At 48.3% G+C, this 19,017-nt stretch overlaps 1 protein-coding gene across 3 annotated transcripts in view; it reads left to right on the top strand.

The window, feature by feature from the left end:
* Positions 1–6,698: 6,698 nt before the first annotated feature.
* Positions 6,699–19,017, top strand: part of EPHB1 (EPH receptor B1) — a 438,525-nt gene continuing 426,206 nt past the window's right edge. For all 3 annotated transcript variants that reach the window (XM_023538823.2, XM_010599498.3, XM_064277288.1), the window contains exon 1: positions 6,699–8,105. In XM_023538823.2, coding sequence (XP_023394591.1) covers positions 7,400–8,105 — 706 coding nt within the window. In that variant the 5' untranslated portion in view covers positions 6,699–7,399. The remainder of the gene's footprint in view (positions 8,106–19,017) is intronic.

The raw sequence follows: 19,017 nt of genomic DNA, 5'->3' as shown, positions 1-19,017 counted from the left end.
GGAGGAGTTCAGATGGTGGAGGGCGGGGGGAAAGGAGAAGGGCACTAAGGGTCAGTCAGAGCATAAACAGCAACAGCAATGGACAGATATGGTATGATCTTGTGTCTTGATGTAAGAGGATATGGCCTGGGCTTGGGTCCTTGCCATCCCCTGTCTCATTTGGTGTCATTACTTTCTGACCAGCTGGTGGCCAGGGTATGAGTCCAGGCATGAGGTAATGTCACCCCTAGCACAGTGGCCGTGGAAATGCTAGAGAGAGGCCAGATAGAAGAAATATTGTTCTGGAAGAAATGGTAGGTCTTGGTGACAAATTAGGTGTGTTGGAGATGGAAGGACCTTTTGGCCTGATAACTTCCTGACTGACCTCTGGGCTGAAATCTCAAGTGATTCTGCAGTAGGGATAAGGAAAGGACATGCCTAGTAGAGGGACAGGCTAAGCAGGGCCACTGAAGTTGCCATGGGCATGCTATTTGTGGATAATTGAGACCACTCTAGCATTGTTACGGTGTTGAAATATAGGCTGGACCAGGTAACACAGTTGTTTGTTTGTTTGTTTTTAAAGCTATATTGAGGTATTATTTATATACCATAAAGTTCACTGATTTCAAGTGTACAGTTCAGTGATTTTTAGTAAATTTAAAGATGTACATCCATCACACAATCCAATTTTAGAACATTTCCAGTACCCCTCAAAAGACCCCATATGCCTATTTGCAGTCACTCCCCTTTCCCAGCCCCAGGCCCAGGCAGGTACTTTTCTGTCTATACGTTTGACTTTTCTGGACACTGGTGTATATGGAATTATACAGTATGTGGTCTTTTGCATCTGGCTTCCTTTACTCAGTATGCTGTCTTTGAGATTCATCCATGTTGTAGCATGTATCAGGATTTCATTTCTTTTTATTTCTGAATAGTATTCAATTGTGTGGATACATTACATTATGTTTATTCATTCACCAGTTGAGGGACATTAACAAAGAGCCCAGTTGAGAGCTCCAAGAAGGGAGGACTACAGTCAGATTGGCACTCCTAAAATAAGGTGCACAAGAAATGTCCTCCAATCTTATTTTCTTTTACTCCAATTATTCCAGACTCTGAGCCCCCATCCCAGTGGATGAGTGAGAATTTCAGCTTTCCACTATGACTGTGCAAAGCTCCCGGATGTCCTACTCAGAACAAATTCTGAGATTGCTGCTACATTGTCTGGAGACCCATGATCCTCTCAGGTCCAGCTGCCTCCAGGTTCCCATGAGGCTCTGGAGGTGGTAGTGGCCGCAGTTAATAGCTTTGTGTACCTGATTTCAAATACATGAAAGTATACCTGAGGGGTTATCCTCAAAGTGGAACTGCTAGGTCAAAGTGTATATGCAGTGTAATTTTGATAAATAAAGCCAAGGTTTCCGTACAAATCAAGCCAGTTTGCCCTTTGGCCAAGCATGTATCAGAATGCTTACCTCCTGCACTCAATACAACGTGTTATCAGCCTTTTGTTTGTTCTTGGGGGTTACCGTGGAGGATGGGGCGGGCATCTTAGTGTGATTAATTCCTATTTTGGTTAAAATGAGTGAGGCTTAGTATCTTTTTATATGTTTAAGAGCTGTATCTGTTTCCTTTTTAGTGAACAGTTATTTGATATCCGTTGCCCAGTTTTCTGTTTTCTTATGGAATCCATTAAACCAAACCTGTTGCCCTGGAGTCAGTTCTGACTCATGGCGATGCCCTGTGTGCTCTGTAGGGTTTTCTTGGTTGTGATCTTAACAGAGGAGGATCACCAGGCCTTACTTCTGTGGTGCTGCTGAGCGGGTTTGACCTGCCAGACTTCAGGTTAGTGTCGCATGCAAACCATCTGCCCAAGTCAGGGGCCGCCTATTGATGTGTAGGTTCTCTTTATACATTAAGGGAAACTAACACTTTGTGATAAGTTACAAATACTTTTTTCTCATCTTTTTTTTTTTTTTTTTTGACTTTGCTTATGGCTGTTTCTGTCATGCTGGTTTTTTAAAAACAAATTTGTGTACAGCTGAATTTATTAATCTGCTCACTTATGGCTTCTGGCTTTCATGTCACAATTAGCATGTATAAATTCACCTGGATTCTTTAACTATTTTTCATGGCTAAATTTTTAGTGTTTAAATCTTTGATTCACTGGGCATTGATCCAGAAGTAAGGTATGAGGTATGGATACAAAGTTATGTTTTTTCCAGATTATTATTTTATTTTATTATTTTTTAATAATTCACCTTTTCTCCACTGATTTGATTTTCCCAACATTTGAAGTGTTGATAGAAACTACTGAATTGACTTATAAAAATGAGTTCACCAGTTTACACTTCCACCAGTAGGCTGGAACAGTACCCTTTTCCCCACATTGTTACCAAGATGCGATATTTTATCTTTTTAATTTATTGTCAATCTGATAAACAAATCGTGGTGTTTTGTTGTTGTTTTCATGGGAGGAGAGAATTACGGGAAGGAACAGAGGAGGCAATGTATCATATGTCTAGAGGTGGGAACTGAGAAGTGACCACTGAATGGAGACTTTCAGGAAAGTAGTGTTGGGTAGGACTGGAGCCAGCACAGGCCTTGTATAAAAGAACTTTGGCCCCTAATAGGAAAGTGGGTGTCTATGGTAATACTCTCCTTTTTTAAAGGAAGGACTGAGGAGAGGTGGAATCAGGATTCCTAAGGACCTGGGAAGCAGTGTTTCTGGGGACACAAGGGGAGCTTAAAGCCTGACTGGAGAACCTGGACTGATGAGTGAAGAAGTGTTCAGGGAACACATGGTTCCCTAGTTCTGGCCAAACTCCCATTCCCCCCTGCCCACCCCCCGCCCCAGCTCAGTAAGGGCTTAGAGTTTCTACCCTAAAATCTCTCTCCAGTCTCCACCAGTTTGGTCTAAGCCCACGTCATCTCTTGCCTGGACTCATCAAACCAGTTGTTGCCAAGTCGACTGTGGCTTGTGAGGACCTCGTATGTGCAGAGTAGAACTGTGCTTCATAGTGTTTTCAAGGCCGTGAACTTTTGGAAGTAGATCACCAGGCCTTTCTTCCAAGGTGTCTACGGGCGGGTTCAGACCACCACCGTTTCTGTTGGTAGTCGAGTGCTCAGCCATTTGTGCCACTCAGGGAACCTTGGACCTCTACGACAGCCCCCCGTTGCTCCTGCACATACATGCCCTCTAATCCATTCTCTACTTTGCATCAGAGAGACCTTTTAAAGTCTTAGATCTGACCACTTGTAATGCTCCTCCCTAGTATTTGACAATGATTTTCAGTTACTCTTGGGATGAGATTAAAAATTCTCAACCTAACCTACCTACCCCTCTGTCTTCATTCCTGCCATCTCTAGTTTTTTATGACTCGTCAGCCATAACAGCTTTGTTCCTTGACTGTGCCAGGCTGTTTCTTCCCACCACAGGGCCATCACCCTTGTTGTTCCTGGGCCTAGATTCTCTTCCCCTCTGCCCCCTCCCAACCCTAGTAGGCACACACTTCTCCTGCCAGCTTCTGTCCATTGTCCCCTATCCACTCATTGGAGGGTCTTCCCTGACACCCCTCTGTGTATCAGGTGCACCCCCTCTCTTGGCCGCCTGTGATTTTTCTCTCACAGCAGTTAGTACAATTGTAATTATTTAGTTATTTTAATAACGGTTTGTTTAATTTCTGCTTCTCTCACTGGATTATAAGCTTCATATTGCTGTATCCCCAGTGGCTAATAGAATGCCTGGCATAAAGCTGGCATTTGGTAACTTTTTTTTTAATGATGAATGAATGAAGTATAAGTATAAAGCAGTGAAACTGATTCCAAGTATCATAAAGAAATACAGTGTTTGTCCCTCCCTCATCTTGAGTTACCCAAATCTTCTCTTTCTTCAGTGGCCCCAATCCTAACTGCCGCTTGCTCCAGAAATCACTTATACCCCCTCTAGCTCACTCAGATCTCGTAGTTTCCCAGTCCCTCTAGCACCCACTGTCAGGAGAAGAATGAAAGAGGGAGAGAAATCAGTGTGAGACTCCATGATGGCCTTTATCCGAACAACAGGCAGTTATTTTCCTTTCTCTCAAATGCTACCCTTTCTCTTTGAATACAGAGCTATATTCCACCTAATTTGCTTTGATCGCTCCCTCAGGAGTGATCATGAAATCAATTGGATTTGTAGACTTTCATGACTAGAGGTCACCCAGTATGATTCCTCATTTTACAGATGAGAAAACTGAGACCCAGAGTGGTTAATGCTAGAAACAATTACCTCTGTTGGGTCTTACAATACCAATCAATGTCATTTTCTAAGATGAATATCCTCAGCCTGATAAGTGTGTAACTCCTCATTCTATTTAAGGACCCACTGGTGGTGACAATCTCAGTGCCAAGGTGAGTCACACGTGATGGGCTTTTGTCCTGCTCCCACGCAAGCTGGACCAGCCTTGGTGGGTCAAGAACTTTGCTGGCATAGGTCCCCACCCTAATGGGGCCACATGCCTCACTTGTGCATTGACAAAGGGGCCCTACATTTGTGATGAGACCTCATACAGCCCAGCAGAAAGAATGGATTGTGAGGCCCGTCATGCTTAAATAATTGCAGAACAGTAGAAGAAACCTACCCTTCACTCAAGAAAATGGGGGCTTTTCGCTACACCTTAAAAGTAACATAGGGGTCGCCTGTGAAAATATTATTCCAAAACAACCATGGGAAGGGAGGGAGGTCTGAGAATTTGATCTAAAATAACCGCCAGTGACTTCTTCCTACTTGCTCTCTGGGTCCAGAAAACCAGGCAAGCAGAACGTAACTTTAACAAACACATTTAAATAGAACATAATGCAGTATTCAAGAAGGAATAAAAAGTGTTTTTTTCTATATCTAGAGAATCAATAAGAAATAAAGCAAAGCTTTACCTGACAGTGTCCAGGGCCCAGGTGAGGACTGACAGCATGAATTTATACTCCACCTGAGTTGCTGAGTCATGACTGCTCTTTTCCAATGGCCCCATGGTGGGACCTGGGAGCAAGGAGGTCCAACAGGCAAGCCACACAAACAGGCACTAGGCAGGCACTGTGTGCTGGGCTGGGGATGTGGAACTGCAGTGGTTCAGCCACAGCCCTCATGGGCTCACTAACTCCTGGGGGCTATTCCACACACTGAGTGTGTCCATATTCTAAAAGTGGTGGACATAGTGGTATAGGAGCACAGGGCATGCACTAAGGAGGGGTATCCAATCCAGCATGAGGAGCATGAATGGGTAATCGAGAGGTTTTCCAGAAGTGGAGTTACTCAACTGAAGAAGAACAGATGGATGAACAGGAGAACAGGCTTGGAGGTGGGAAACAGAGTTGTGGGTTTGGGAAAGTTAAAGCCTTTTGGCATTGCCAAAAAGTAAAGTGGAACAGAGAGAGCTCCTGGCTGATGGACCATGAATGGTGGTTGAGGATTAGGTGTTGGACGGGCTCTAAGGTCCCTCGCCAGGGAGCTCAGAATTTATCTATGACAGAAAATCAGAGTGGTCTACATGCCCTGGAGCTGGTGCAGGTATCTCCTAAGGAGCTCGCTGAGGACTCCAGGCTGGAGAGTGCTGGGGGGAGCTGGAGAGAGAGGGGCTGTGGGTAGATGGCAGTTCATGTGCCACAGTGGCAGGGGCCCAGACAGCAGGAGTAGCCCTGAGGTTGCTTTACAGGCCTAGGTGTGCAGGGCCGTCTCTCCACATGCCTATTTTTTCCTCAGCACCATGCCTGGTCTTAGAATGCCCTGGCACAAATGTGAAGGGTAGCCTTGCCTCTGTTCACCTCCTCCCTGTGCAAGAAGCAACAGCAGCATTTCCCATGCACACATGTTGGCTTTTAGCTTCGTCAGTGAAGAATTATAGTTGATATATTTAAACCCCACACTGTGAACAATAAACAATTGACACAATACAATATTTAGAGAAAGGGGTATAATTTGGTTACCTCTGTAACCACTGCTGAATGGTTAAGGATCTTAATCCATTTTCTCTTTTCCCTTTAGAAAGTTTAATTTCTTCTGCCCCTTGTTTTTTTTCAAGATTAAAATCTCTTGGGAATTCTCTCAGTTCTTGAGATCAGGCGTGGGCAGCTGTCCTCTGAGCTTCTTAACTGTCCCAGCACAAGGAAGAATGACCCAGCGATTCTTCTTTGACCCTTGCCCCAGAGTCGCTCAGTTAAGGAAGTGATACCTTTATGAGCCCCTCTTATTGCTGATTACTGACATAATCTAGAAGTTCTTATTAGTTGAATTTCTTTGGCCATTTGAAGCCCCTCTATTCCTCTCCTCTCTCTCTCCCCTTACAACTACGTAACCGTGGGTGAATTGCAGGATTTCCTTTCATCTGTATATTGGGAATAATAGTACCAACATATCAAAGTTGTTGGGAAGGTTACAGTAGGTAATGTGTTTGAAGAGGCCTCTTTCAATGAATGCGTCACTCCCCTCTTCTTGTAGTCTGCAGAGCTACTAAAAACAGAGTCCCTTTTCCACGGTGAGTCATGATTACCTCCCTTGTAAGAAGCTTTTCTTTACTCCCTAACACCCTCCAACATTCTCCTCCATCACATTTTTTGCTTGAAATTTGCACACAGTGAAGCTCATTTGCTTTGTTAAGAATCTCTCTTAGCAGCCTCTAGTCTTACCAGTTTTATAGTCTGGCTCTTTCAAAGAAAGCAGTGTTATAAAACAAAAGTTTGTGAGAATCTAAGTTGGTTGAGAAGTTCTGAAATGCTTTATATTCATATACTTTTCAGAGATATAAAGGAGTCTCATCACCATAAACAAATGAGGACCAGAGAAGGGGATTTCCACGGTGAAGGTGTTACGTAATTGGACCCTTAATCCAAACTCACCACTGAGAGTAAAGGCTGTGGCACTGAGGAATAAAGCTCTTGCCGTTAAAAGGGGCTGAAGGCTGCAAGTTGTCCCCATGGAGAGGGGAACTGAATATAACGAGCCGTAGTCATAGCACGAGAGTTTTGGGTTTGATGAGGGAAGGCTTTCTAGAATGAAGTTGGTTATAATTTGGAATGAGTTGCAGAGAAGGAGATCTTTAAAAACAAGGTAGGGTTAAACCAAAACCAAACCCACTGTCTTTGAGTCAATTCTGACTCATAGAAACCCTAGAGGACAGGCTAGAACTGTGCCTTAGGGTTTCCAAGGCTTTAAATCTTTACAAAAGCAAACTGCCACATCTTTCTCCAACACAGCATCTAGTGGATTTGAACTTAGCAGCTGAGTGCTTAACCACTGTGTCACCAGGGCTCCTTAAGGTTGGGCTAGATGCGTTAATTTCTCAAGTCAAGCGACTGGACTGGTGAGCTCTTCAGGCCCCCTTCAGCCCAAGGATTATCCTTTGCCCTGCCTCTTTTTGTCTTCTCACTCTCTATTTTGTGTTTTTGCATGTGTGTGGCCTGCTTGGTACAGTGGGAAGAAGTCAGTGGCTACGATGAAAACCTGAACACCATCCGTACCTACCAGGTGTGCAACGTCTTCGAGCCCAACCAAAACAACTGGCTGCTCACCACCTTCATTAACCGTCGAGGGGCTCATCGCATCTACACAGAGATGCGCTTCACTGTGAGAGATTGCAGCAGCCTCCCCAATGTCCCAGGATCCTGCAAAGAGACCTTCAACTTGTACTACTATGAGACTGACTCAGTCATTGCCACCAAGAAGTCAGCCTTCTGGTCTGAGGCCCCCTACCTCAAAGTAGACACCATTGCTGCAGATGAGAGCTTCTCCCAAGTGGACTTTGGGGGAAGATTGATGAAGGTCAACACAGAAGTCAGGAGCTTTGGTCCTCTTACTCGGAATGGTTTTTACCTTGCATTCCAGGATTATGGAGCCTGTATGTCTCTCCTTTCTGTCCGTGTATTCTTCAAAAAGTGTCCCAGCATTGTGCAAAATTTTGCAGTGTTCCCAGAGACCATGACAGGGGCCGAGAGCACATCTCTGGTGATTGCTCGGGGCACATGCATCCCCAACGCAGAGGAAGTAGACGTGCCCATCAAACTCTACTGCAACGGGGATGGGGAGTGGATGGTGCCCATTGGACGCTGCACCTGCAAGCCTGGTTATGAGCCGGAGAACAGCATGGCCTGCAAGGGTAAGCCTGGGGCCTCTGAGGCTTCTGCTCCCTGCCTAATTTGGGTAACACTGAGTCTGCAAGTTTCTCCCACCCTCCAGCTCTGGGTCACACAGGGACAGAAGGAACCTAGTGTTTTATTATAAAGCTTTGGAGAACCTCCATCCCCAGTGCTAGGCCTGATCATTTGCCAATTGTGTCGAACCAGGTTGTCCCTTATTCATGGTGGGAAGACGAGATGGGGACAATTCCGAAGAATGGATAATAACCTAATAACCACTCAGTTATATTTAGTTCTGGGACACACATACACACATACACAGGCACACCCCCAGCATCCTGCATCCAGCCCCAAGCACCTGGGGCATGGAGAATTTGGGTTATCGTGGACAATTCACTCAAGGGTAATTGAGAAGTAGCTGAATTTGGAAAATATTTTCGTTCATTTTAGTCCAACTCCCAGAGCACTAAACTTGGTATTGAACCCATGTGGCTCATTAACTCAAAGCCCTCTGGCTTGGCTATCTCTCTCCAGGGCCTAGATGTCAGACCCTGGGGCAAAGACGGGGCCTGGCTTTACAGTGTATCCCAGAAGGAGATGGTGCTATTGGAATAGGGGTGGGACTGTACCATGAGTTGTATTACCTTTTGCTTCTGAGCAATGCAGAATGATGCAAACTTTCTAGCTTGGGGGTGTCAGAACACTGTGTGTTTAAACTGGTTCTTCTTCACCCTGGAGAGCCCGTGTCCAACACGTGGCAATAAATGTGGTGAACTGACTCCAGGCTCAGTCTGCTCTGGGAGTGAATAGAAGGGCATGGAGAACCCCACAGCTTACTGCATATCTAAGTGGATGGAAGCTTAACTTGGGGGAGGCCAGGCCTGGGAAAGAGAAAAATGTTCTTCTTTCTTACAATTTGCCTTTGGCCTTCAAAGGTTCAGATTTCTTTAGGAACAAGGCTTCCCACATAGATCTCAGAAATGACCACGTTGACCATAACGTGCCACTAGGGTTTTCACCTGTCCTTTGGAGACAACTTGGAACTCGGGGAATGTATTAGCTCCTCCTTTGTGAGCATCGTGCCGGCTGGTCTCCCTGTTAGCATCCCCACACCTGAGCCCTAGACCAGCCTTTGCAAAGCTACTCCTCCACTTACCATGTCCCCAAACACCTGCAGGCACAGCGCCCAGCACGGGATCACTAATGCCCATCAGCTCTGCGATCCTTTGAACTCAGCTAATTGCCTGGGCCGGGGCACTCACATAGCCTTTTTGAGGCCTGCTGAGCGTGGAGAGCTGCGCCTTTGTGTCTTTATTGGATTTCTTCGTTATGGTACCCGTGATGGATGGTGTGGAAACAGAGGAGAGAGAGTGCCAGACCAAGTGATGAATCAAGGCAGACAGTTTTAAAACCAGCCTGGCCTGATCCCACCAAGCTTCTCTTTGTCCCACTGGCTGGGAGTGGGGTGGAAGGAGCCCCCTTTGGCTTGGGGACCACAGCGCCAGGCTGTGTTCTTAAAGGCACAGGTGCAGCAGCGGCCAGGCATACTTGTAGCGGTCATGCTGGTGAGTCTCCTGTTTTCAAAGGGCTGCCATGCCTCACTCGCTGGCCGGGGCACTTTCATTTTTCTCATTATTTCCTGAGCGCAACAGCAGGGACTGGAGCAAGCATTGATTGGTTCTGATTTAATTGGGACTCTGGGAACAGGCTCTCATTTATGTTGGAACTAATTGGGACTTTTATCTTTTGAGGAGGGTTCTGCTGTCTGTGCTGCTTGACAGTCACCTCTTGTGGTTGTCCTGGGAGGGCCTGTGGGGATGAATGTGTAAATCCAAGTTGTTTCTTTCCATTCTCTTTACCCAACCCCAACCCCCTCCTGAGTTTTGGTGGACATTCCTAGTCTAGGAATATTGTGGACATGGCTTGGGTTTGCAAAATGCTCTTTGCAAACTTACTGGGAAGTGGGAGAAGTGGGGAGCCCAGGGCACTGCCACTTGGCCATTCCAGAGGTATAGTGAACCACATTTTGGCAGTGTTTCCCAGAGCCGGAGGTGTCAAGTCAGGTGGCATCATAGGTCCTATGGCTTAGTAGCCTGGCTCAGCTCAGTGCCCTAGATGGACAGAGATCCTCCTTTGTCCCTGTCTTAAGAACTGCAGGCTACTCTCCCCAAATCCTTCGGCCTTGGTTCTGCTGCTAACCATGCCTGATGGTTGAGCCAGACCTCCCCGCTCAGGACCTACAGCAGGCTACCCCACGAAGGTGAGGGGGCCCTCAGACGTAGAAGGGGGCTTTGGGAGGCCCTATACTTTTGGTAGGGGGTGGGAAGTGCATGTGGAAAGGCTTGCGACTGGTCCCTGTGGTGTGTCTTCGTGCGAAGGTACCCACTCATCTGAGTGCTCATGCTGTGCTCTCAGGTGGTACTGTGACCTTTCACAGCAGTTTTGGGGGGGCTCACTATGCAGCCAACTCTTATGAGACCAGGAACACAGGAAATGATGAATGCCAGGCAACTGTGGGTGTGAAGCAGTGAGATCCCTGGTAAGACTTGAGAAGAAGTACGAGCCAGTCTCTCCCAACCCAGCACCGAGAATTGATGCGCCTGAGCCCAGCTGTGCCAAGCCTGGATGGCTCTCTGATTCCCACAGTTGTACTGATCTTTCTGGATACTTGGATCTGGGCATTTGTGTGTGTTGAATCTCTGACGTTTGGGGAAAAAGATCCTTTCTGCTGCCAGGTGTGTGTTATGTTTCTGGAGGGAGAGACTTTCATGCTAGGCAGAGAACTCTGTTCTCTTGACTTTCGTTTTGCATCTGATAAGCCCTTTCCTGTCAAAGTCGTGGTGACCAGCCGCTTGGTTGTGCTGAGGCGCTTGGAGACCAATTAGGAGTGGTCCTGGCCTAGAGCAGCTCTGTTGCTAGGAGAGACAGCGGTGAGAGGAGAAGCGTGGGAGGGAGGACAGAGGAAGCCCTGGGGAGATCTTGCGCAGAGCTTCGGCGTTAGGATGTGCAGTGGTTCATCCTAGGTTTCTAGAGGACTCCTTGGCCTGAGACCTGTTCCCAAAGTATCCTTTGTGGCAGGGATGGATTAACCAGTAAGCATGGTACGAAGCAGCTTAATTGTGTTTACTTACTGTTCTGTAGTGCGCAGTTGCACATGGTTTCTCGTCCATGCATACCTTGTTTATTAGGTGATCCACCCCTGTGTTTCCGCACGTACAGGTTGGATGCATCAGGCAGATTCATAGCAGTCTCCTGACCCCATCAGTGACTCTGACCCCATCATACGTTTGTGAAGTTGTTAATCGCTAGGAAAATGGAACCTCTGCCCCAGCTTGAAGTTTTATGCTCATAATATAGTGGATTAATGAGAAATCACAGCTTTGTCTTTATCCACTCCCTGCTAAGGTTGGCGACTAGGTTGAGTCTCTGTGTTGGCTCCATCAGCCTAACTCTCCCTGTATCAGGGAGGCCAAGAGTTAGCACTTTGCATTCTCTCTCTGTTCTATAGAACCTAAAATACTGCATCAGCTGAGGTTGGACTGGGGGAGGGTAGTGGGGCTAGGACTGACAGTTGCTAGAAGAAACCTGGTGTGGCTAAGCCCTTATCTGTCTGGTAGATGCCTAAGGGCTGTAGTGTCCTATATGGGTGCCCTTGAAGGGGTCCAGGTGTGGGGATGGCCTCTGGGAAGCTGGATTCTAGCTGGAGCAATGTACACATGGGACTTAGACCAGCTTGGACCCTGAGCTCTCTCTGAGGGTCTGGAGTTCTCTACCAGGACATAGTCTTTAGAGCTTCCAGAAGGAGCTACCTCATTGGCAGAGGCTGGGACTCAGGATATGACAGTTCCATACATAATCCTCATTGCCACCCTTCCCTGCCCCTACCTCTGTGGATGTCCAGGCTGGCCTTTGCTCACCACCGTAGAGGTCTCCCTGGGGCCTGCGGCAGTGGTGGCCACAGCACACTGCACTGTCCATGAGTGCTGCAGCACACACTGAGGCTTCATCTCTGGGGCTGTCACTTACTGGGGGATGGAGATGGGTGAAAGGGGAAGAGAAAGTGGATAAGGAATGAAGATGAGGGTGTGCCCAGGTGGAAGAGGTCTAACCTAGAGGCAGAAACCAGCTTTAGTCCTGCCTTGGCTCTGAGCTTACTACGTGGTTTTAGGTAAGTCTTGTTCCATTGACAGCCATGCAGTACTGCTGGAAATCAGGTAGGTTCACGGATATGAGAATGTTCTGTATGCTCTGTAAGCCAAGCAATACCATGTATTGCCAGGGGTCATTGCTCTTAAGTGCTTAAGCTCACTATCTGACTCTGGTTATTAAGGGCATAAGATTCTGGAATAAGATGCAGGTTAGCAGGAGTCTTAAACGCCCAGTCATCACCTTCTGGCATCTCTCCAGGCCCAGCTCCAGGATCTTCAAACAGGAACCAGTGAAATCAGCACATAGGGTGATTTACTTTCCCTCAACAGGTCAGTGGGTCAGTTAACATGAGTTGGAAAGGTGTGGCCCACCCTGAAGCCAGTGGTCTAGGTAGCATGGTCTATGGCAGCTGGAGATCAGGTAGAGAGAAAAGACTCCCCAAGTCTGAGAGAGAAGAATGGCTGTCTGAACCAGGGATTCTTGACTCCAGGTGGGCATCCAAAACCCCAAAAGTTTATCAGATAACAGCCTCAGGCCTTACCCTTCTGAAATTGTGATTGGATAGGTCTGAGGTGGGACCTAGGCATGTGGATTTTTTAAAAGACTGGGGACCCTGGGTGTAAACCACAGGCAGGGCCATCTATGAAGCAGGAGTCCAGAAGAAGGGGCACTCAGAGGAGGTCACTGAAGGCATCGCTGGCCCATGGGACTTGTAGACAGGGTGGACTTGACAGCCTTAGGGGGACAATGGGGGGAGTGTGGGAGAGAGGCCTGTAGGAACAGGGGTAGGGCTGGATGGTCTGAGAACAAGGCCTGTAAGCCAGCAAGAGGGGGACAGCTCAGAGCATTCTTGCACCTTGAGTAGAGGCTGGGGCATGGGAAGGCCACGCAGGAGGACACGGCACCTAAGCTGGCAGGAAGCCCAAAGGGTTCTGGGAAGGGGAAAGTGAAGGCAGACTGTATGGGATTACAGAATAGAGCCACCTTCCCTGCAGCTGACAGCACCAGCTGGGTCACTCAGTAGTGTCCTCAGACACCAGGGGTGACGCTGTTGTCCTGCTCAGGGCCTGCAGGTCAGAGTCAGGACTGAGGGTCCTGGGAGAGTGTGTGGCTGTTCCAGGGGCTTTCAGGTCAGTGAAGCCCATCCCAATGCTGGGCACCAGCAGAGGTTTCACAGCTCTGAAAGAAGAACAGAGCAATGATCGCGCCTCTGGCTGCATGTGTTGTCTCTCCCTGTTCCCGGGGAGCCAGGGCTGCAAACCTGACCCACACTATCTCAGCATCCTCACACGGTTCTTCTCAGGCACTGTCTCAACACCCTCACACCACTCTTATGAAGCTAGACACTCTGCTTCCCTGTGGTCTTCACTCCTCCCCCAACTCCACATGGGGACTTTTTTTCTTTGGTAATTTTTCACCTACATGTAAATTCCTTCATGCCTGAAAACCCAAGGGGCATTCAGCGGTTTCAGCGCCTTTGTCAACTTGAGCAGCTGAGGTGAGCCACTTTATAAGCCTAGGGAAGTGGAGATGGAAAATCTGCAGGATTCGAAGGTTGAGAAAATGTGTCCAATTTAGCTCCTCTTGAAAAAAGCTTTCTAGGGCCTACCTCTATCTCCCTTAGGGTTGCTGGCTGCAGCTCTGGGGTCCTACCTGCCTCCTCATCCTGAGGTACTGAAAGAGAAGGTATGGGGACCCCAAGGATCGTGTGTGTGTGTCTATACATGTGTGACAGGTATGTGCCTGTGTGTATGCATGTGTATCTGAGTACACATGCGAGTATGTGTGTGCCTGTGTGTATGCGTGTGTCTGTGTACATGTGCGAGTATGTGTGTGCCTGTGTGTGTCTGTGCACATGTGCGAGTATGTGTGTGCCTATGTGTATGTGTGTGTGTCTGTGTACATGTGCAAGCATGTGTGTGCCTGTGTGTGTCTGTGTACATGTGTGAGTATGTGTGTGCCTGTATTTGTGTATGTGTGTGTATCTGTGTTTGGGCCTGTGTGTATGTATGTATATGTTTGTGAATGTGTATGTGCACATGTGTATTGTGTGTGTGTGAATTTGTGTATGCATGGGTGTTGTGTATATGTGTGTGTGAAGGTGTGTATGTGTATATGATTGCATGTATGTATGTGTGTGTGTGAAGGTGTGTATGTCTGTATGTGTATGCTCGTATGTGTGCATGTGTGTTTGTATGTGTATGTGTCTGTGTCCTCTGTGCTGGCAGCCACATTCAGGGGCACTGAGGCGCTGTCTCTGTTCTCTTTGGCCCATCAGCAGTTGGCTGGTAAGTGAGAGGCAAGGCCAGAGCCCAGACAGCCTCCCCTCAGGCCCCAGGGAGACCAGCTCTGCTCAGGGCCAGGGGAGGCCAGGGTTATTATCACCACAATGATGTAAGATGAGCTTCATAATAGGATTTCCCAATAGGCTACTTCATTTAGAAACCTCTCGGGCCTCCTCTTCTTCCCACGGCGGCCCTGCCCAGTGCCACCCAGAGAGGCATCAGACGTAATTGGCCGTATGTAATGGGCTGTGACACAGGCATGAGCAACAGCAAATGGAGCTGGAGGGATGCCCCTCTGCAGTGCTGATTGTGGCGGGCCAGGCCGGGATGCCTGGTGCTGGACCCTGCACATGGCATAGGGTGTGGAGGAGGGAATCCTGGGCTCCAAGTTCCCTTGTGTTCTGCACCACCCCTGCTGCACCGCCTTTCTGTGACACAAGCACCCACATTCCACTGGCGTCTACCAAAAAAATCTCGATCCCCCCAGGTCATTGCTAGAGTCACTGAGAATGACTTGGTGATATTCCATACCTCAGAGGTGCCCTGGGTGGAGGTCCACATTTTGCCTCAAGCTTGTTCACCCATGACTTAGAAATATTATTATCAAAGATGATGGTGAAGGTACCATGTGGTTATTACTAACGGAGTGTAGGCCATGGCTTTGTCACTGGGCTAGGAGTCTAGCTGAGGGCCTGCTCTTGTATTTATTTCACCATGATCTGTCCAGAGCTGGGGTGGGAGTGGGGGAATGCTGCAAGACCATCTATTCTGTCTGCCTCCTTTACCCAGAGAAGGTGGCCTGGAGGGTATCTGGGCACCAGTCGGTGAGCCACGGCTAGTTAATGTCAGAGCTGGGACTAGAACTCGGGTCCAGAGAGGGCATCATCTGCTTGCTTCTGAGAGTGGATTTGTTGAAATTAATCATCCTTCAAAACATAACATGTGTTTTCAGGAATATCAGACTTCCCTTTGCTGTTCCCTCAAAAATACTCTCTCTTCTTCTGTCTTTCTATTGTCCCTTGCTTTTTCTTGGGGTCCTGGTGGCTCCCTGGTGCCATGCTCTGTGGTTGTACATTTCTGAGGCAGTACGTGATTCGGTGTCAACTATCACCATCTTGCTTTTAACCCCTCTGGCGGCAGCCCGATGTCCCCAGAGAGCTGTGATGTGCTCACCTGCTGTGGACCATCCAGGTAGTGCAAGGTGTCTCTCAGGGAGACCCCAAGTACCCTAGGGAAGGATGAGGTCTGAGGCTTTGGGTGGTGTCAGCTTATTCTGTGCGACTTGCTTCAGTGGGGAGCTGGGGACTGCAGGAAGCAGGCCTGGGCGTGGTGTCTAATCTGCATCGTCGGCCCCCACAGGCCGAACCCCAGCATGATCAGGGCTGAGGGCACACTCCCTCCCTTCACTCTCTGTCCCCATTTCTCGCTCCAGCTGGACAGCCCCTTTTTGTAGAATGGGAACACAAATATCTGCACAAAGTCCTTTTATGGAGGGGGGATTGGCCACTTTTCAGCATGAAGGGTGGAGAAGAAAAATCCTACTGAATCCACGCCTGCCTGGAGTGCGATTGGATGGCTTCTGTCCTGCGTCCTGGGAGCACTGGTGCTCCGAGTTCTGTTTTTCACTGCTTTTCTTTTTTGAACATTTTATTGTGTTTTAGGCGAAAGTTTACGCAGCAAATTAGTTTCCCATTCAACAATTCACACACAGATTGTTCAGTGACATTGGTTGCTATCCCTGCAATGTGTTGGTACTCTTTCCATTTCCCCCCGTCTTCCCTGTTTCCATCCCTCCAGTTTCCCTGCCCCTCCTTGCCTTCTCATCTTTGCTTTTGGACAAGTGTTGCCCATATGGTCTCATATAGTTGATTGTTCTGAGGAGCACATTCCTCACGAGTGTTATTGGTTATTTTATAGGCCAACCTATTATTTGGCTGAAAGGTGACCTCTGAGAGTATTTTCACTGCTTTTGACAAGCTGTGTTGACAAGGCCCCAGTGCTCCCAGATCTCAGTTCTTCCCTCAGTGAATGGGGCAAAAAAGACTGAAAAGAGCCAGTCCGCGGCTGTTGCACATGGAGACGGAACGGATCGCAGACACTGGCAAATCACCAGGGAGCCAGACTGGTTTTGCAAATCGGGTTTTGAGAGAGATCTTTCTTTGGGAGAGGGCCCTCTGCCTTTAGGTGTCCTATCTACACATCATTTGCTGGCTGAGCTAAGAGCTTGAATACTAGTTACCTGGTAAGGTAGCTGAGCCCCTACTTTTGTTTCAAGGGCCAGTTAATGAGGCAGGGTAGGCGAAGCCGGGCAATGTGGTTTAGTGTCTGCTCTGTGTCTGCTTTGCGTCCCAGGAGTTCTCCCATACATCAGAGAGCATTCCACCTTCCTGTGGGCCCACCCAGCTGCTACAGGACGCCTCTGTGCAGCTGCAGTGTGCTGGGCTCCTCCTCCCCTGTCTGTGTGGCCGGGGAGGGTGGAGGAAGTCAGCTGTGCCACAGCAGGCCCCTGGAGAGGTTGGTGAAGGGAAGGCGCACTGTGAGGAGTCTCAAGAGATCATCCAGGACTCTTGGGATCACAAGACAGAGACTCAGAGCCAGAAAGAGTCAAGCCTACCACAAAGGAGGCTTTTCACTGAGGGCAGGTCCCAGTTGGTGAGAAGGGCTGGATGACGAAACAGGCCTGTTGTTTTCTGGCTTGTCCCAGACCTCTGTTCAGTGTAGTCCACACTGGGAGTGGACCCAGCAGCAGCATACCTTCCAAGTGGAGGCTGGAGTCACTTGGTCTCAGGGTATGGCCTCTGGGGGCTTGCTCTGGTCATCGTCCTAGCAGTTCTGACTTCCCCAGGCCTCACTCAAGTTAGATTCCATTCTCGAAGTCATGTGGGTTCATCCATCCATACTCGTTCATTCTTCAGGTACTTATTGAACACTTACTGGTGTAGGATTTGGGGATAATGTGGTGAAGAGACCCTCATGGCCCCCAACTCTCGGAGGCACATCCTCGAGTTGGGGAGGCAACCAGTTGTTAAACGAGTACCCCAACAATAGGTGCAGGGAAAAGGGGACAAGGGCCAGGGGAAAGGTACCAAGTTCTAGGAGGACTTTTTAGGGGACTCTGGCCCAGCTGGGGAGGGAAGGTGAGCAGAGAAGCCTTCCGCAAGGAACTGAGCTCTGAGGGAGGAGTGAGTGTGAGCTAGACAGAGGGGCAGAGGGGAGAGCATCCCTGGGGAGAGCACAGGAGCCAGTGAGCTGGAGACAGTGAGGCTGACCGTGGGCAGGGACCAGGGGAGTAGGTCAAAGCGCAGGTCCGGAGAGGAGTAAGCTGCTGGGTCAGAGGGATCTTTTGGGCATAGTTAGATTTCTCTTTTTATAATAACACTGTGTGGAAGATTTGAAGGGTTTTAAGTATGGGAGTGATATAATCTGATTAATATTTGTAGAACCCCACTCTAGAGGCTGAATAGACATAGAATGGAGAGGGCAAGGCAGGAGATAGATCAAGTAATAAGGAGCCCTTGGAGGAGGCCAGGGAAGACAGTGAGGTGTGGCCAGCAGGGTCCTCTACAACAGACATGTGACACATGGCAATGTCCAGAGGACTGTGGCCCTGGAGAGCCCAATGGAGCAGAGCACCTCCCAACAAGACAAGGCCCCTAAGGTCCTGCCCACCAGATAACTCCTTATTCATTCTCCCCCAGTGGCCCCAAAGCCTGTTTTTAAACACCTCCAGCGAAGGGACACTCATACTTCCTGAGGCACCTAGATCATCTTGGAGCCCGTCTTCCTTGTATGGAGATGAATCAGGGGCCCACTGCTTCAGACCCTGAGGTGGGTGGAGCTTTTATGCAAATACTCCCTTATTAAAAAATGTTTTCAACAGGTAATGCATGTGAGAAGCAAATCTCCCTCCCACACTGGTCCCTCACTAAGGTAGGGTTACAGTTTCTAAGGTTTTCTTGCAGAGAGGGCCATGCATCTGTACACCCAGAATATAGACATAGCCTTTCCCCACCCACATAGAGCAGACCATACAACATTTGCACCTAGTTTTATTTTTTCTTTCCCACTTAACAATGGGAAGTGACAAGAGTTTTGCTTTATCATATATAAGATCTGCCTTATTCTTACCAGTGATTGTGTAGTGTTCCACTGACTGATGTACTTTATTTGATTTAATCAGTCCCATGTTTATATACAGGAGCAGTGGGGGTTCAGTGGTAGAGTTCTTGCCTTCCAGCAGGAGACCTGGGTTTGACTGCCCACCCATACATGCCCCTCATGCGCAGCTGCTGCTGTCTGTCAGGGCGACTTGTGTGTTACTGCGATGCTGAACAGGTTTCAGTGGAACTTCCAGACTAAGGTGGACTAGGAAGAAAGGCCTGGTGACCTACTTCTGAAAGTCAGCCAGTGAAAACCCTGTGCTTCATAACGGTCCAATCAATAACTGATCACGGAGATGACACAGGACCAGGCAGCATTTTGTTCTCTTGTGCATGGG

Source organism: Loxodonta africana, chromosome 26 (assembly GCF_030014295.1).
Source record: "Loxodonta africana isolate mLoxAfr1 chromosome 26, mLoxAfr1.hap2, whole genome shotgun sequence".
Lineage (NCBI taxonomy): Eukaryota > Metazoa > Chordata > Mammalia > Proboscidea > Elephantidae > Loxodonta > Loxodonta africana.
Note: the sequence above shows the minus strand (reverse complement) of the source record. Positions and strands in the feature narration are given on the sequence as shown.